We start from the raw sequence: 16,562 nt of genomic DNA on the forward strand, positions 1-16,562 counted from the left end.
GGCGGATGAAGAGACTTTGTGGAAACATCATAGGGCTGAGCCTCTGCTCTACTCCCCTCTATTATGTGCTAACTAACTCAGAGGTTGAATTAAAAGCCCATGTCCTCCTATCCCTGGCCTGAAAGCTAACTGTACCACATGTCTATTTGAATTGATACTTAAAGCTATAATGAAGAATGACCTATCTGTAAAAGTGACTAAGAAGTAATTAGCCAAGGAGACCTGTTCACTGTGCTGAGATGCAGGAACACAAAGGGGCAGGATCATTTGCCAAAAAGAAAAAAACTCAACTGTTTGAATACAAGATGTCAAATGTGAAGAAAAACAGACTATTTGGCTACTTTATAGAGAATTCAAAACCAGGTAAAACTGTAGTAATAGAAGCCACGGTGATGGCTGTCTTGTGGGCATGTGTAATGGCCTCAGAGGAACTGACAGTGTTCTGACTATCCATGTAGATGCTGATTCCACAGTTGCACATACGTATCTGTACACTCTTCCCTGTCTGTGCTATGCTTCGAAAGCTTCCCATATGACTATGACAGGTCTCAGTCTAAAGTTGAGAAACCCTCTTTGGGGGTAAGGCCACAGGGATGGCAGGGGCCCACAATGCCTAGGTTAGAAAGTGTGCCCTACAGTAACTGATCCCTACTCTTACTGAAAGACCTAGATTGCTAGAAACTCCTCAGACATTTTTCAGAAATTTACTTCAGCATGGCCTTCTAAGCATAAACTAGACCAATGTCCAGCACTGCAGTTGTACAAAGCAAAGCCAGGATGTGGTCCTCCTCTCTATGCTAACCCTATAACTATTAACAGTGATTTCTGTCCCGCCTGGTCCTGCAGCCATTCAGTCCCAAATAAACACACAGAGGTCTACACGTTTGTTGACAGGTTTCTGTCCTGCTTGATCCCACAGCCCCTCCCCCCCAAAACAGAGGTCTACATTAATTATAAACTAGTTGGCCTATTAGCTCAGGCTTCTTATTAACTAATTCTTACATCTTACAGTAACCCATAATTCTTGTCTGTGTTAGCAACATGGCTTGGTACCTTAATCAGCAAGGCATTCTCATTCTGCTTCTTATGTCTGACTTCCTCTGTGACGACTCCAGACTGCGTCTGCGTCTTTCCTCTTCCCAGAATTCTCCTGTTCTCATTGCCCCACCTCTACTTCTTGCCTGGTTACCCTGCTGCCTGGCTACTGACCAATCAGCATTTTATTAAACAAGTACAAGAAACAAATCTTTACATGGTAAAACCATTTGTCCCACAGCATACAACTGTTTCATGGATCTCTGTGAGAACCCGGAAGTTGTTGTTTTCCTTATTTTTTTAACTTCCTAAGTGATACTAATAAATGCAATAGAGAACAGACCTGAAGACTATGGATGTGTGTGTGTGTGTGTGTGTGTGAGAGAGAGAGAGAGAGAGAGAGAGAGAGAGAGAGAGAGAGAGAGAGAGAGAGAGAGAGAGAGAGAGAGAGACTGACTCTTACCTGGTCCCAGGTGACAGTTTTCATAAGATGGCTTCCCTACTGTGCCTTAAGAGCACACACAGACACAGCCATGAACACACATTCCAGTCACTCAGCACACAAACACAGCCGAGAACACACCCCCAGTCACTCAGCACACAGACACAGCCATGAACACCCCCCAGTCACTCAGCACACAGACACAGTCATGAACACACATTCCAGTCGCTCAGGACACAGACACAGCCGAGAACACACCCCAGTTGCTTAGCCTGCCTTCTATTCCATCAGCACAATCTTTATTATGATTGTTTTCATGAAATGTGGGCCTGCCTCTGGGTCACCATCCCCTGCCTGGGTCACCATCTCCGTTCACTGCAGCTCAGCTCATGTGTTCTCACACCTCGGACCTCAGCTTATCCATTGTTTCCTGGGGCAAGCCAGTCCTAGCCACACCATGATACATCAGCTTCATTACTACAAGCTCTTATGTCACACTGAAATTCACATAATTTATCATTTCTATGCATCTATATAATTACTTCATTAAACTGATTAGTATCAATATTTTCCAGTAGATTGAGCTCAGGGAAGGAGAAACCACATCTACCTGCTCACCACTGTGTCCCTAGTGCTAACTTAGAGCATGGTACCTGGATATTTTGTGGTAATAGCCAGACTTTATAGTCTGCTATAGTCTTGCATTCAGTTCTATATTTGATCCATTAAAATGTATCATATATAAAACACAACAGTAATGTCAAACAGCTGCTTTGCTTTCCTTCCAACGTTATAAGGTAACACCTCAATAAGAGGCCTCAGTTGATGATAGACAAGAAAAGCTCAGGCTGAGACACTCTGCAGACTGCACTCTTCCCTTTGGTTCTTCCTCTGCCCCAACCCAGCCAGTACACAGATTGATTTTACCTGGATCAACTCTGCAGCAACGTTAAGCCGGACTGAGAGGGGCAGCTGTTGAAGGGCTCGAACCAGTGACTCACTGTCCACGTAGAGTGATGAATTCTAGATGGATTGGGGGGGGGGGGAACAACTGTAAATAAGTCATCCACTGGAGATGTTTTTATTCAGGAGTCCAATAATAAATCACATTTAATGACCTTTGATGTCTCTCTATCAAACAGCGAGCCCACAGCTCGCTCACTCAGAGACACCATCACATCAAGCTGACACCCTAACCCTAAAACTGGGAGAAAACTAGCATTTTAATGAAATCTGACCAGAAACTTCCCCTAAACTCAGACTGCTGGTCCTAGGCAGAAGGGAGGAGAGCTGGTTAGGTGGTGACATGGGGTTGCCAGGTGCCCTCAAACAAGCTGGTGGGTAAGCGCTGCTTCTCTTCAAATCAGAAAACAGCAACTTCCTCTTTCCAGCCAGCTATGCTCAGTGTGGCAGTGGCACTAAAAGCTTCCTTTGACCCTTTCCACCCAGGAATGAAGCTACTATGCTCCAGCACTGCTATCTCAAACCAGCATCCCTGCTAAGTCCATAGCCAAACCAGTGATTGATTATCTACTATCCTATTAGCTACTTTGGAGGTGTTCTGGTGACCTAAGGGAAGCAAAAGCTTAAAAGGTGGTCATAATGACTTCCAGTACAGAGGCAAACACCATCCACCACCAGTGTTGGACAGGGACTTTCATAGGTCAGTCCAGGACTGTGTCTTTTCCTATAATTACTGACTTCACATTGGTAAAAAGCCAGAGATCCCCTCACTTAGTAGCTCTATTGTAGGGCATCTCAAGTTGATAGGTTTACAAATTATTAGAGATGGAAACACAGTTCTTGGCACCTCAAGATCAGAGCCTGCCACAGAAAGTCCACATTAGTCACTAGTTCATAAAACAGCAGAACATGGGGATCCATCTGTTTTTCCCACAGTCCCTTTAAAGCCATCCTGGAATGACCAGGTCTTTGGGAAGCCATAATGACAATGCTAACTGGCATTGTTTGCTCTAGGGAAAGAAAAGAAATTCAGGAATGTGGGAAGTGGGGCCTGCCGCACAAGCACAGACCTGAGCTGGGCCCCCCAGCACCCACGTAAAAGCTGAGCATGGCAGTGCATATCTGTAATCCCAGTCTGATGGGAAGTGTGGGGGGGGACAGATAGATCCCAGGGGTTGCTGACCAGCCAATCTAACCAAAACGGCAAGTTCCAGGTCCAATAAGAGATCCTGTTTCAAGCAACAGGGGGCTGGAAAGATGGCTCAGAGATTAAGAGCACTGTGTTCTTTCAGAGGTCCTGAATTCAGTTCCCAGCAGCCACATCATGGCTTACAACCATCTATAATGAGACCTGGTGCTCTCTTCTGGGATGCAGGTATGCATGTGTATGGGGGTGGGTGGGAATTCAGAACCTAATCCATTCCTTACTCATGAACACAGCAAGATCCTTGACTAAACCTACAGCGTGAACACAGCCTTCGTGGTTTAAGGACTGACTGAATGCCTTCTACAGACCTGTTTTTATTTCCTACATTTACCCTACTCGATGAAGGATAATTAAAGAAGTAATGTGGGGATGGGGAGGCGGGGAGTTGGAAAAAAGAAGCAGAAGGAAAAAGAAAAAATAGCAAAGCAATCTATTGTGTTAAAATCACAATCATTAACTTCCTACTTTACAACTCAACCTATGAGACATTCACAGATGGCCAAATGAACTCAAGCTTGAAGGACCTTATGACCTTATGTAGTTCCCTGAACATGTTCTCTCTCCAGCAGGTAGCTGAGAATAAAATGCATATGGATTAGAGCTCTTTTCCACAGGATTCATCTCTGCAATAATGGAAAGGGGAGATTGGCCTTGAGATGAGCTAACTTACATTCAAGACATTTCTCTTACCTGTTTTGGACATGACGTTTCACCATCCCATTCTTTCTCTTCAGCAAATCGGAACTGTGAGAAGGAGTCCCCTAGGAATAGAAAAAATAGATATACAATACACACACATACATATAATCTTATACATGCATACATATATGCACACATATGCAATTTTGCACAGAAGACATCCAGTTTCTGTTTCCATCTTACAGCATAAAGGACACTCTGAACTGTTAACCTTCCCAAACAATGACACCATCCTACAAGTCCTGGATCCAGTGCATACGTCTGGGCACTGGAAAATGCTGTGACAGATAAACTCATTTCATTCAGTTATCACTCAAACCACCATCCCACACATCAAGGGGACAACCAAACAGGCCTGCAAACACTTACCCGTATCTAGTCTATTTCCATATTTTCTGGTCAGTGTATGCAAAGAAGTTTGTATTTATGACTTGGAGAACCAGCAAGACAGAAAGGGGCAGAGGAGACTGATGGAAGCATCTCTGGGTGGACACACATGCTAACAGACATCTCTTTGATAAGTTATAAACCTCCATTACCACTCCAAACCACATTGTCAGAATGTCAAACACAAGCCAAACTCAAAGACTGCACACTAGATCACTGTGTAATCCACGGAGTACCTGCACTGCGCTGCGCTCCTGAGGTCAGTGAGCAACGATGTGTGATGGTAACACAGGCGAGCACTGACCATGACCCGGGGCAGCAAGGTCTATGCTCTGCCCCAGGCTTGCTCTGTACATGCATATGCATCTGAGGGTTTGCATTAATAATTCATTTGCACGTGAAGAATTCTCTCTCGAGCTTCCACAAGGATCTAAAATTTGGCCCCGCTTCATTTACTTTCTATCTCCCCGCAGCCTGTTTTCGCATTTTCATTTTTACGCACCGGTGCTCTGTCTCATCTTTCTCTTGTCCTGAAGACCCACATGACTCTCACCCTTCATCTGCTACCTGTATTTTAAAACTCCCGAACAGGCCACCTCTTCCCTGTGATAGAGCCATGGGATTTAGTCTTTTCCTTCAATTAACTTAGTCAGGGAAAAAGACTTCAAAAAGGAAGACACACAAAGGTAAAAAGTAGAATCCTTCTCCACAGCCACAAGTCTAAAATACATGATCACGGCATAACATAGGGCAAGATCAAATGCAAGAGAAACAATCAAAAGTGGGGAAAAATCAATACATTCAGTTGTTGGTAAACCAATTGGACAAGAATGCAACTAACTGTTATAGTTGGTAGGAAAGAGCAAAACAGAGAAGCACAAGAAAAGAACCAGCTTTCTATTCTTTGGCAGTAAAGTGGCTGGAACTCAATGCTTTGCACTTGCTAGGCAAGTGCTCTAACACAGAGTTTTACTCATAAGTCTCATTTTTTTTTCTTAAAGAATATGCATATCAGCCGGGCGGTGGTGGCACACACCTTCAATCCCAGCACTCAGGAGGCAGAGACAAGTGGATCTCTGTGAGTTCAAGGCCAGCCTGGTCTACAAGAGCTAGTTCCAAGACAGGCTCCAAAACTGTTTCTCTGTAGAGAAACCCTGCCTCAAAAAACAAAACAAAACAACAAAACAACAAGAAGGAAAAAAAAAAGGTATGCATATCAAACAATCTTACCTCAGTAACAGAAAGTCCATCCATCAGAATTGTCTCCTAACAGGGATCAGGGGCTGTCACTGACTCTGTCACCTGCTTTTGGGACCCTTTCCTCCAACTGGGTTGCCTTGTCCAACCTCAATAGGACAGGAGGTACCTAGTCTTACTGTAACTTGATACACCATGGCTGACTGATATACATGGGCGGCCTGCCCTTTTCTGAAGAGACAGAAGGAGGAGTGGATGAGGGAAAAAAGGTAAGGTTCAGAGGAGGGGTGAGAGGAGAAGAGGGGGAAGGCGAAACTGTGATCATGCTGGAAATTTTAATCAATTAATAAAAAATAAAAATTAGCATATATATAAAATTCAGGGAGGCTAGACGGCTCACCAGGTAAATGCATTTTCCACCAAACTTGAAAACCTGAATTTGATCCCCTAGGACCAATATGGTGAAAGGAGAAAACTGCCTCCTGGGTGCTGTCCTCTGACCGCCACACACTCTGTGTGGCGTGTGTGCTGTCCTCTGACCGCCACACACTCTGTGTGGCATGTGTGCCCGGACACACACATACACCTGAATAAAACAGAGATACGGCTAGGCATGGTGGTATACACCTTTAATCCCAGCACTTGGGATATGGTGGAAGGTGGAATTCTGAGTTCTAGGCCAACCTGGTCTACATAACAAATTCTAGGCCAGTTAGGATCGGCTAGGGCTCCACCATGAAATCTAGCCTCAAAAGAAAGAAAGAAAAGTGTGCATGTGTGCATGCACATATTTGCATGAATGCACATGCATATATTAATCTCACTATCACAACCACTGCAATTAAAGAATGAAGTATCAATACTAGAAAACTAGAAGAGATAAAACCATGACAATATGAAGAAAATATAGATTGTTACTATTGTGCTAGGAAAACCCAAAGAAATGAGTTCAGAAGGATTCAGAAAAATTATAATAAAAATAAGCATCTTTCTCAAAATCCAGTTGAAAGTAAGACAGAAGAGCATAATGTGAATATACACAGAATTTCTAGGAATAAAGCATAATAAACACTAAGAGCAACTGATCCAAACTTCAAGGGAGATGAGAAACAAACATCTAATTTAATCTACAAAGTCAACATTCAGTTCAAATCTCAAAATGATTTATCAATCATTTTTTTAAAAATATGTAAACCAAGGTGTGCAAGGTTTTTTTTATTTGTTTTTAAGACAGAATCTCACTATGAAGCCCTCACTGGCCTGGAATTCACTCTGTAGACCAAGATGGCTTCAAACTCAGGGATCCACCTGCCTCTGTCTCCCAAGTGTTGGGATTAGAGGTGTGCACTACCACATCAATCCCATATATGCCTTTTCAAGCCTGAAGAATTTGTCTCCAATTTAAAAAATAGATTAAAATATTTCAATGAATAAAATAAAGATCTACTCATAAAATAGAAAAGTGCCAAAGAAACCCATGAACATTCAGACAACAGAAGAACATGATATCCGTGAAGAAAATTCAGTCTTGATTAGAATAAAACATCGCTGTTCCAATACTCAAAAATATATTTTGTATGGATCAAAGATGTGGACATTTGGGGAAGGCAGAATAACAACAAACAAGGCTGAGTTTTGAAGTTAAAAAAGTATAAATTAAATCCCACAAAATTAAGATATATAAAATCATTTTGTCTTCTGTGACCATAAAACCAAACTCAGAGATGACACAGTGGCAAGGCCTATTTTCAGCACAGACAACGAGCTATTGTTTCTCATCTGTGAGCAGCTCAAGATAAAGCAAGGCAGGAGAAAAGTGGGACAAGAGAATGCTATACGGAGAAAAATGGCTGCTAACATATGTAATACTCAAAAACCAATCTCAGAACCTTTAAAACTGGTTAACGGCTGACTGCTTTATTCAAGACTGTTTTGTTATTATTATGTGGGGGGTACACGTGTATTTGTGGGTGCACATGTGCACATGTGTAAGTAGAAGTCAGAGGGGTCATTCCTTAGGCTACCCACCTTTTTTGTTTATTTATTTTTGTTATTTTTTCTTTTAGATTAACTTTATCACTAACCTGGAATTCCCAACACAGGGTAAGCTGGCTGGCCAGTGAGGCTAAGGGATCGACTTACCCTGCCTCCCCAGCACTAACACTGCATGTGCATACACTCGGCTTTTTCTTTTTAAGTAGGTTCTGGGGATCAAACTTGAAGGTTCTCGTACTTGAAGCATTTTGCTGACTAAACCAACTTCACAGCTCCATTTATGCCATTCCTGAACTTCTTTTTTTTTTAAAGATTTATTTATTATGTACAGTGTTCTGCCTGCATGCATATCTACACCCCAGAAGAGGGCACCAGATCTCATTATAGATGGTAGTGAGCCACCATGTGGTTGCTGGGAATTGAACTCAGGACCTCTGGAAGAACAGTCAGTGCTCTTAACTGCTGAGCCATCTCTCCAGCCCTTGAACTTCTATATATAAAATGAATGATCATAAGACAGTATATATCATAATATATAATCAGGATAATCCTTCTGTACTTATTTGTATATTTCAATAATTTTAAACACCACCAAGAGTTTAATAATAATTAACCAACTTGCTGTAAATCTATCTTTTTGCTGAGAACTAGAAGAATTGCCCTCCCTCACAAATGAATCCATCTGAAGTAGTCAGAGCACTCTGAGGATGTAACTGAAATATCCAGGGAGAAGAGAAGTACACAGGCAGGTGGGCTACCTTCAAGCACTGCTCTCTGCTCCAAGAACTTGCCAGTTCTCCTCAAGGGATCTTGGAAGCAGCAAGCAACAACCTAGGTGGTGTGAAGCTGGGAGCATCTCCTAAGCTTCCACATGGGTGGACAGAAACAGGAGTCTAGAACCACAAAGGCACAAGAGTTGAAAGTCTAGGTTTACAGGTAGGGTCATGCTACCTGTAAACCAGAAGCTAGAAGCATAGCTAATACCTGAGTAACCCTCTGTTGGAGGCTCACTATGTGTAAGCCTACGGTTGTAGCCAAAAGAGGGAGACTGACAGGAGCAACAGCCCAAAGCTATCTACAGCTTTATACAGACTGTTTATTGGAGAAGAAGGAAAAACACAGGACACAGTGGAAAAAGATTCACAGAGATTGACATGCTGACAATATTTCATAATGTATGTCAAACTTGGAAGAACAGAAACAGCTACAAACCATAAACAATTGATGTGGGATTCCCCTCTGTATGCTGTGAATGCCACTGATTAATAAAGAAGCTTCTTGGGCCTATGACAGGGTAGACTAGAGCTAGGCAGAAAAACTAAACTGAATGCTGGGAGAAAGAAGACAGAGTCAGTGAGATGCCATGTCGCCACCAGAGGAGATAGATGCTAGAACCTTGCTGGTAGCCATGACCTCGTGGTAATGCAGAAATTAATAGAGATGGGTTGATTTAAGATGTAAGAGTTAGCTAGAAATATGAATAAGCTAATAGGCCAAGCACTGTTGTAATTAATATAGTTTCGGAGTGGTTATTTCTGGTCTGGGTATTAGAAAACGAACAAGCAGTCTCCAGCCAACAAAACAATGACACTCATGACATTATTTCCAACCCAGAGAAATCAAGTATGTACAAAGAAGAAAATTTTAAGAAAGAATGAGATATCTAAAATACTGCTTTCAATAAACATCACAATGATATAACCTGACAGTAGTTTTGTTTTAAGACCTCACAGGGCTGGCAGGATTGGCCAGTGTTGGGAAAGCACTTGTGCAGGCCTGACCTGAGTTCAACTCCTAGAACTCACCATGCAGGGTTTTCTTCTGACACTATATTTGTGCTGTAACATACACACGCTCTATCCCTGCCCTCTCCCCGTCTTCACCCCTTTTGCCCACACTCTCGTTCTCTTGTTCTCTCTCACACACATAATTATTAATAAAAATTAAGTTTTAAATAGTCTGCATGAATGAAGCACACAGAGACTAGACTTATTGCAAATTACAAACTTGCTAAAAGAACTGGACTGCTATCTAGCCTGCCAAACGCTCTCATTCTGGCACTGAAGATGAAAGGATATTAACATTTCCAAACTATGAGCCCAGAACACAAGTTCTAAGATATTACTAAAATGATTCCTTCTAAGTCATACTGTGGCATGTATAGAAAGAATGGTGGCACCACCACCTGCTGTCCTTTTCTTACAGGTCAGATGTGATTGTGTACCATGAAGGGCAGACGTGATTGTGTACAATCCAGGGCCTTCTTTAAGAAACAGTGCACAGTGGGTCCACAGCATGCTCAACCCTACTCCAGCCCCCAAGGGAATGCATCACATTTTCCCACCAATGCCATGTTTCATGACTTACAAGAGATTGTAGGGCAGCCTTACTAGATACCCACACAACATCCTAAAGCAAAACAAAATACTGGGCTGTCCTGTAGCCTTCACCTCAACAACCCTCCAAACCTAACTCTGTAAATAAGAATGCCAACATGCAGGCCTAAGATACTAAGGCTAAGAGGACAATCTAAGAATCGCTAAAATAGCGGCGGGGGGTGGGGGAGGGAGGCAAGGGAGTAGAAATGGTACAGAGCAAGAGGCTCCGCTTTCCTTTGTACAAAAAGCTCGGGTGGCAGCAGTGGTGCACCCATACTATCAGAGGAAGGCTGGGAGGGAGGGTTTTAAGTTCAGAGCCAGCCCCATTTAAAAGCTGCAAATCATTCTGCTCCAGAGAAAGAGTTGATATGCACATAGTAAAAGCTGAGATGTGAGACAAATTTTATTTATTATGTTTTGAAAGTCCTTGCTCTATTGCCAACTATGGTTATCTTCTATGGCCAAAATAGTTTATTTTCCTTCAAAAATCAAGTAATTGTGTAATGAATCAAGTATGAGAAAATTACAGGCACAGATGGGAGAGGGTTACTTTAAGGATACTTCCAAACATTCAAAAAGAGGCTGAGGGCATAGTTCAGTAGACAAAAGAGCTTGTATAAACACAAGGACAGGAATTTAGATTCACCTGAAATAACCTAAAAAGCCAGGCACAGCCTTGGATGCCTGTAACCCCGGAACTGGAGGCACAGAGAGAGGCAGATGTTAGGGTTTACTGGCCAGCCAGCTATGTGAAAACAGTTAACTCCAAGTTCTGTGAGCAACCTGATCTCAGGAAATATGACAAAGTGATGAAACAGGACACACAACAGTCACCTCTGAACTCTGTACACACACAGACACACACACACACACACAGACACACACACACACACACCACAAAATGAATATAATGAATAAATAAATCAAAGAGTATTTTAAGCAGCGCACAATGCTCTAATTTCTGAGATTCCCTGGGTAAAACTCATCACCATCAAAGAGATCTCCAGCTCCAGGTGCTGATGAGGCACAGGGCCTTTACTTACTTGCTCACTATTTGAGAAGATGAAAGCTTAACTATGGAAGAAAATTACTGTCATCAGCACTCTGTCCTGGCATGGCTGACCAAGCAGTACCTTGTTCTGCCCATCTCAGGAGGAGGCTGGTACCTACTGGATATGGCAAGCCTGTTTAGAATGCTGTCGTGACTGCAGGTGTAATCTCACAGCTGTCGGTACCAGCTAGGAAAGCAACAGGCCTGCGTGGTGCGAGGACAAGACTCACTAATAGAAGTCTTACAGCAATATTTCAGTTAAGCTTGTGTTATGTTTGGTTATTTATGAGACAGATACATAACATTCTATGAAAGCCTTTTTAAACTAGGCAGATCTACATGTACTGACACTGAAATATTAACTATTGCTTCAGTTATATAAGAATCAACTTGTAGAATATGAATGTGATGCTTGTGAGATATATATATATACATATATACTTGAGAAGTATATATCATATCCTCAAACTAACCAAAAAACCCAAGACAGCTATATACCTATTATTTTAGGAGCAGTTATCTCCCAGAGGGTAGTGGGATTGAAGTAAATTTTCATTTCTGCAAATCCTTTTCCAGTTGAATTTTCCTTTGTTAACAACAAGCTATTTTTGGGCACTGAACCAACAAATATTAAGGGAATCTGTGAAAAAGTTAAACATTCTTGAGGGCAGGAACTAAGATTCTGTCAACCCCAGAATTCATTGTCATATTAAATTATTTTCTTATTAACTAATAAAGTCCCCTCCACATTTGCTAGAATTTTCTAATTTTCACCATATTAAAAAACTTCTCAATGAACATTTTATATCTAGTACCCCAATATTTGATATGTTGACACCATTTGAAGGCATGAAAATCCAAATTAAGAAATAAAAAGTACTTTGTTTTGGAAATCATCATGGGCTTGTGAAATAATGCTATAGAGTTTTTTAAAAATATGAGCTTTTATAGAATCCACATAGTCCCATGACGATATTGGTGAGTTAAAGAGGCATACATAACCCATCTCTGCATTTAAGCTGTCCAGGTCCCTCACCCAGCTTAACCTCCCCACACTGTCCAACAGGTGTCATATAGCCCTAGGCAAAATGGACAGTAAGCTTGCTAGAATCCCACAGAACCAGGATGCTTCAAAAGTCTGCCACACTGTCGCAGATAGCACTGCTTTTATTTTAAGTTTACCCTTCCATAGTTTAAAAAATAAAGAAAACGCTTTCCGCCAAACGAAAGCACCTAACACAATCAGAGAGCCTGGACTTTCAGGTCAAACTGTAGAGCACAGAGGAGACATGAAAACGGTGCCTTTGCACGGCATAGGCCAGGGGACATCAGCGCAGACGGTCAAAGTGGAAATCTGCTGAAGCCTCACGCCCCGTTCCTATCATCTGGTCATTTCCCACAAATGACATCCTTCCTAGTTCCTGTGATTTTTTTTTGTTTGTTTGTTTGACTTTCAAGACAAGGTCTCTCTCCATAATCCAGGCTGGCTTTGAACCTGTGATCTCCCCTGCCCCAGTCTCCCAAATCCTGGAATTACCCATACCCACCTACTGTTCTGAGCTTTTAATCATGAACTCGACCCATATGCCTTTTTTTGGCCAGCTTTGGACAAGCACTTCACTGGAAGCTCCACCCCGGCCCTTGTTAGCACCATCCCTTACCCTCAACCAGAACCCAGAGTCTGAGAAATTACACATGAGCACTATAGGCTGACAAAGCTCCCACAGCGAATAGGAGGCCAAATGATCTCCACGATGGTTGCCATGGAGATGAAAGGCCCCAGTTCTTTCTGAAGATTTCCCATCTGTGAAACATAACAATATTTGGAAAATCAGAGTAAATCTTAAGTCCAGAGACTCACACGGGTCCAGGAAAGATCCCAAGGCAGCCTATAAGGCATAAGAATTCTCATCGCTCTCAATTTTTAGCCTTTTCAGATTTGCCATTTTAAATATGGATATCCTTCAGTGTTTAACCTAAAACAGAACAACACCTAACACTGTTTTTGTGAGGAAGACAATACAAGCCATTAAAGCATCTTAAAAGTTAGATCAAGTTATAAGAAAGAGAGGTAATCAAATCTCTTGTCCTACACCCAACGGTGACTTATAATTAGCTTTCTCACCAGCTTTGAGGCTCCCGAAGCCCCTGAGCATCAAATATCCTCACTGAGCTTTACATATAGGATGTGCTTATCTTTCTAACACCCCAGAAACCAGGTGTTCATCTGCATGAAGAATGTGGAGGGACAGCTGGGAGTCAGAGATTACAGAGTTCCAGACTTTATGAGAGAAGGATGATGCTGATATTCTGGAACTTAGAATGTTATTTTCCTTCAAATTATTGGTGAAATACTTCTGCGCTGACTCTATCACCGTTGGAAATATGATAAAAAAATTTTAGATCAATTATTTTTACAAGAAAGCTAACATCAACCCTGGCACAGCATTCCAAGATGAGCGTAAATAATCTGAGAAGACTGAATAAATAAGAGAATCCAAAGGCCTTTAAAGGGACACAGACACTGTTAAGATCACAGAGTTGATTTGTAGAACCCTGAGTCACTTAGGCTCTAGTCTGAGCATATGTAACTAAGACATGGATAATCATGGCAGCTTAAGATAAAGGCTGTACCTCTATCAACCAAATGACGTCTAGACAGGCTGTCAAAGACTGTCCTGGTATCCCAGTTCACTCTCTGCCTCAGAGGCCCTTCTCATCCATCTGAGATGATGGCCAGAGCTCCTGCTATTGAGCCAAAACTGCAACATCAAGAAGGAAGAAGAGTTGAGGGAAAGGGACACATAATGAATGTACATTCACCAGAAACAACAGCGTATTCAGCTTACTCTCACAAATCGACTATTTTTGTGGAACCAAAAAGAACATACTATAACTTTTCTCAGAAGTCCTAGGGCTAACTCAGAAGTAAGAGATCTCATAGAAGAAGAAGGGAAAGAATGTGCTGTATAGTATAGGCTCTCTTACATGGGCAGTCAATAGCAGCAGTTTCTAGGGTAGGAGGTTGTGCCTAGGGAAACATGAACAACCACTGCCCCCCAATCAAAATAATTCAGTGACATTCCTGTAACATCTAAACTTCTTTGGATGGAACTTAGTTTAGAGAATATGTCTTTCAACTTGCCCATCTTGCTGATAGGGGATAAGTGTGAAACAAAATTTAGTTTTCCAGCAAAATGCAAGAGTGTTTTACTGAGCCAGTACTATTTTCTATGGTACTATAAGAAAACCATCCTCCATGAACACCTGGGAACACCTCTAGAGTCAAGTCTCTCGCCAACCCTAAAATGGTTCCCTTAATTAAGATATATACTTCCCTGCTCCCATATCCACCCTTCCTCCATCCCAACTGTCCCATTCCCCCAAGCTCTCCCCATCCTCCGCTTCTCACTTTTTTCTCCCCATCTCCCCTTACCCCCACCCCCACCCCCACCCCCAAGTTTCCAATTTTTGGCTGGCAATCTTGTCTCCTTCCAATATCCAAAAGGATAACTATATGTTTTTCTTTGGGTTCACCTTCTTATTTAGCTTCTCTAGGATCACGTATTATAGGCTCAATGTCCTTTATTTATGGCTAGAATCCACTTATGAGTGAGTACATACCATATTCATCTTTTTGAGTCTGGGTAACCTCACTCAGGATAGTGTTTTCTATTTCCATCCATTTGCACGCAAAATTCAAGATGTCATTTTTTTTACCACTGACTAGTACTCTAATGCGTACATATTCTATACTTTCTTTATCCATTCTTCCATTGAGGGGCATCTAGGTTGTTTCCAGGTTCTGGCTATTACAAATAATGCTGCAGCTAGATCCTTGGGCAGCTGAGGAGAGGGAGCCTGAAATGGTCCTATCCTATAGCCATACTGATGAATATCTTGCATATTACCATAGAACCTTCATCTGGCGATGGATGAAGCTAGAGACAGAGACCAACATTGGAGCACTGGACTGAGCTCCTAAGATCCAAATGAGGAGCAGAAGGAGGGAGAAGATGAGCAAGGAAGTCAGGACCACGAGGGGTGCGCCCACCCACTGAGATGGTGGGGCTAATCTAATGGGAGCTCACCAAGGCCAGCTGGACTGGGACTGATGGAGCACATGATCAAACTGGACTCTCTGAACGTGGCTGACAAGGAGGGCTGACTGAGAAGCCAAGGACAATGGCACTGTGTTTTGATCCTACTGCATGTACTGGCTGTGTGGGAGCCTAGTCTGTTTCAATGCTCACCTTCCTAGACCTGGATGGAGTGGGGAGGACCTTGGACTTCCCACAGGGCAGGGAACCCTGACTGCTCTTTGGACTGGAGAGGGAGGGGAAGGGGGATGGGGGGAGGGGAAGGGAGATGGGAGGAGGGGAGGAGGCAGAAATTTTAATAAGAAAGAAAGAAAGAAAGAAAGAAAGAAAGAAAGAAAGAAAGAAAGAAAGAAAGAAAGAGAAAAAACCATCCTCTTCTCTCCTTTCTTTCATACAGATCAAGTGAACAAAAGATTCATGAGACAGAAAAGCAGTTTAGGAGTGGTGAAACTCCCTTTCCTGTATCATATTTCATGTACATTCATTATGCAATGATATCTTTGTGCTGCTGATGTAATTAGGCAAGATTTAATGCATGGGACGTGAGAGTAAAGAAGGACAATGAATAGAGATCTAATGGGGAAGGAAGAGGAGGGAGAAGGAGGGAATTGGAGGAAGAAAGATGAAAACTGCATGTTTTCTCTCACGCAGAATCTAGACTTAAGATACATGTGTGCGTGCACACATGTGACAAGACAGCAAAAGAAGGGAAGAAGAAATAGAAAAGGACAATGGGGGCACAAATTCGACAAGGTACAATGATATGCATGCACAAAACTGTCGTACTAAGGGCCAGGAGGACGGCTCAGTGGGTAAAATGCTTGCTGTGCCAGCCTGATAACCTGAGCTCAATTACCCAGAACCCACTTAGAAGTGAAAAAAACTGACTCACAAAGTTGTTCTCTGACCACACATTGCCATGGGTCGTGCATAACCCCCCTACATGTCACACATAATACACAATAATATTAGTAAAATGCAAATGCCATAATGAAACCCATTATTTTTATGCTAACAAAAAGTATATATGTATATAAATGATTTGCCCCCTAAAAGTTGATTTGTATTTCATTTATAACCTGACACCCTCAGAATTAACTCTGAGCTA

The 16,562-nt window shown here is 42.2% G+C and overlaps 1 protein-coding gene across 1 annotated transcript in view; it reads right to left on the reverse strand.

Moving 5' to 3' along the window:
- The window catches only part of Aven (apoptosis and caspase activation inhibitor), a 146,052-nt gene that overhangs the window by 1,663 nt on the left and 127,827 nt on the right, over positions 1–16,562 (reverse strand). The window contains exons 3-4 of the mRNA XM_038331391.2: positions 4,338–4,408; positions 2,405–2,500 (exon numbers count right to left, since the gene is read on the reverse strand). Of these exons, the coding sequence (XP_038187319.2) occupies positions 2,405–2,500; positions 4,338–4,408 (167 nt within the window). The remainder of the gene's footprint in view (positions 1–2,404; positions 2,501–4,337; positions 4,409–16,562) is intronic.

This window comes from Arvicola amphibius, chromosome 5 (assembly GCF_903992535.2).
Source record: "Arvicola amphibius chromosome 5, mArvAmp1.2, whole genome shotgun sequence".
NCBI lineage: Eukaryota > Metazoa > Chordata > Mammalia > Rodentia > Cricetidae > Arvicola > Arvicola amphibius.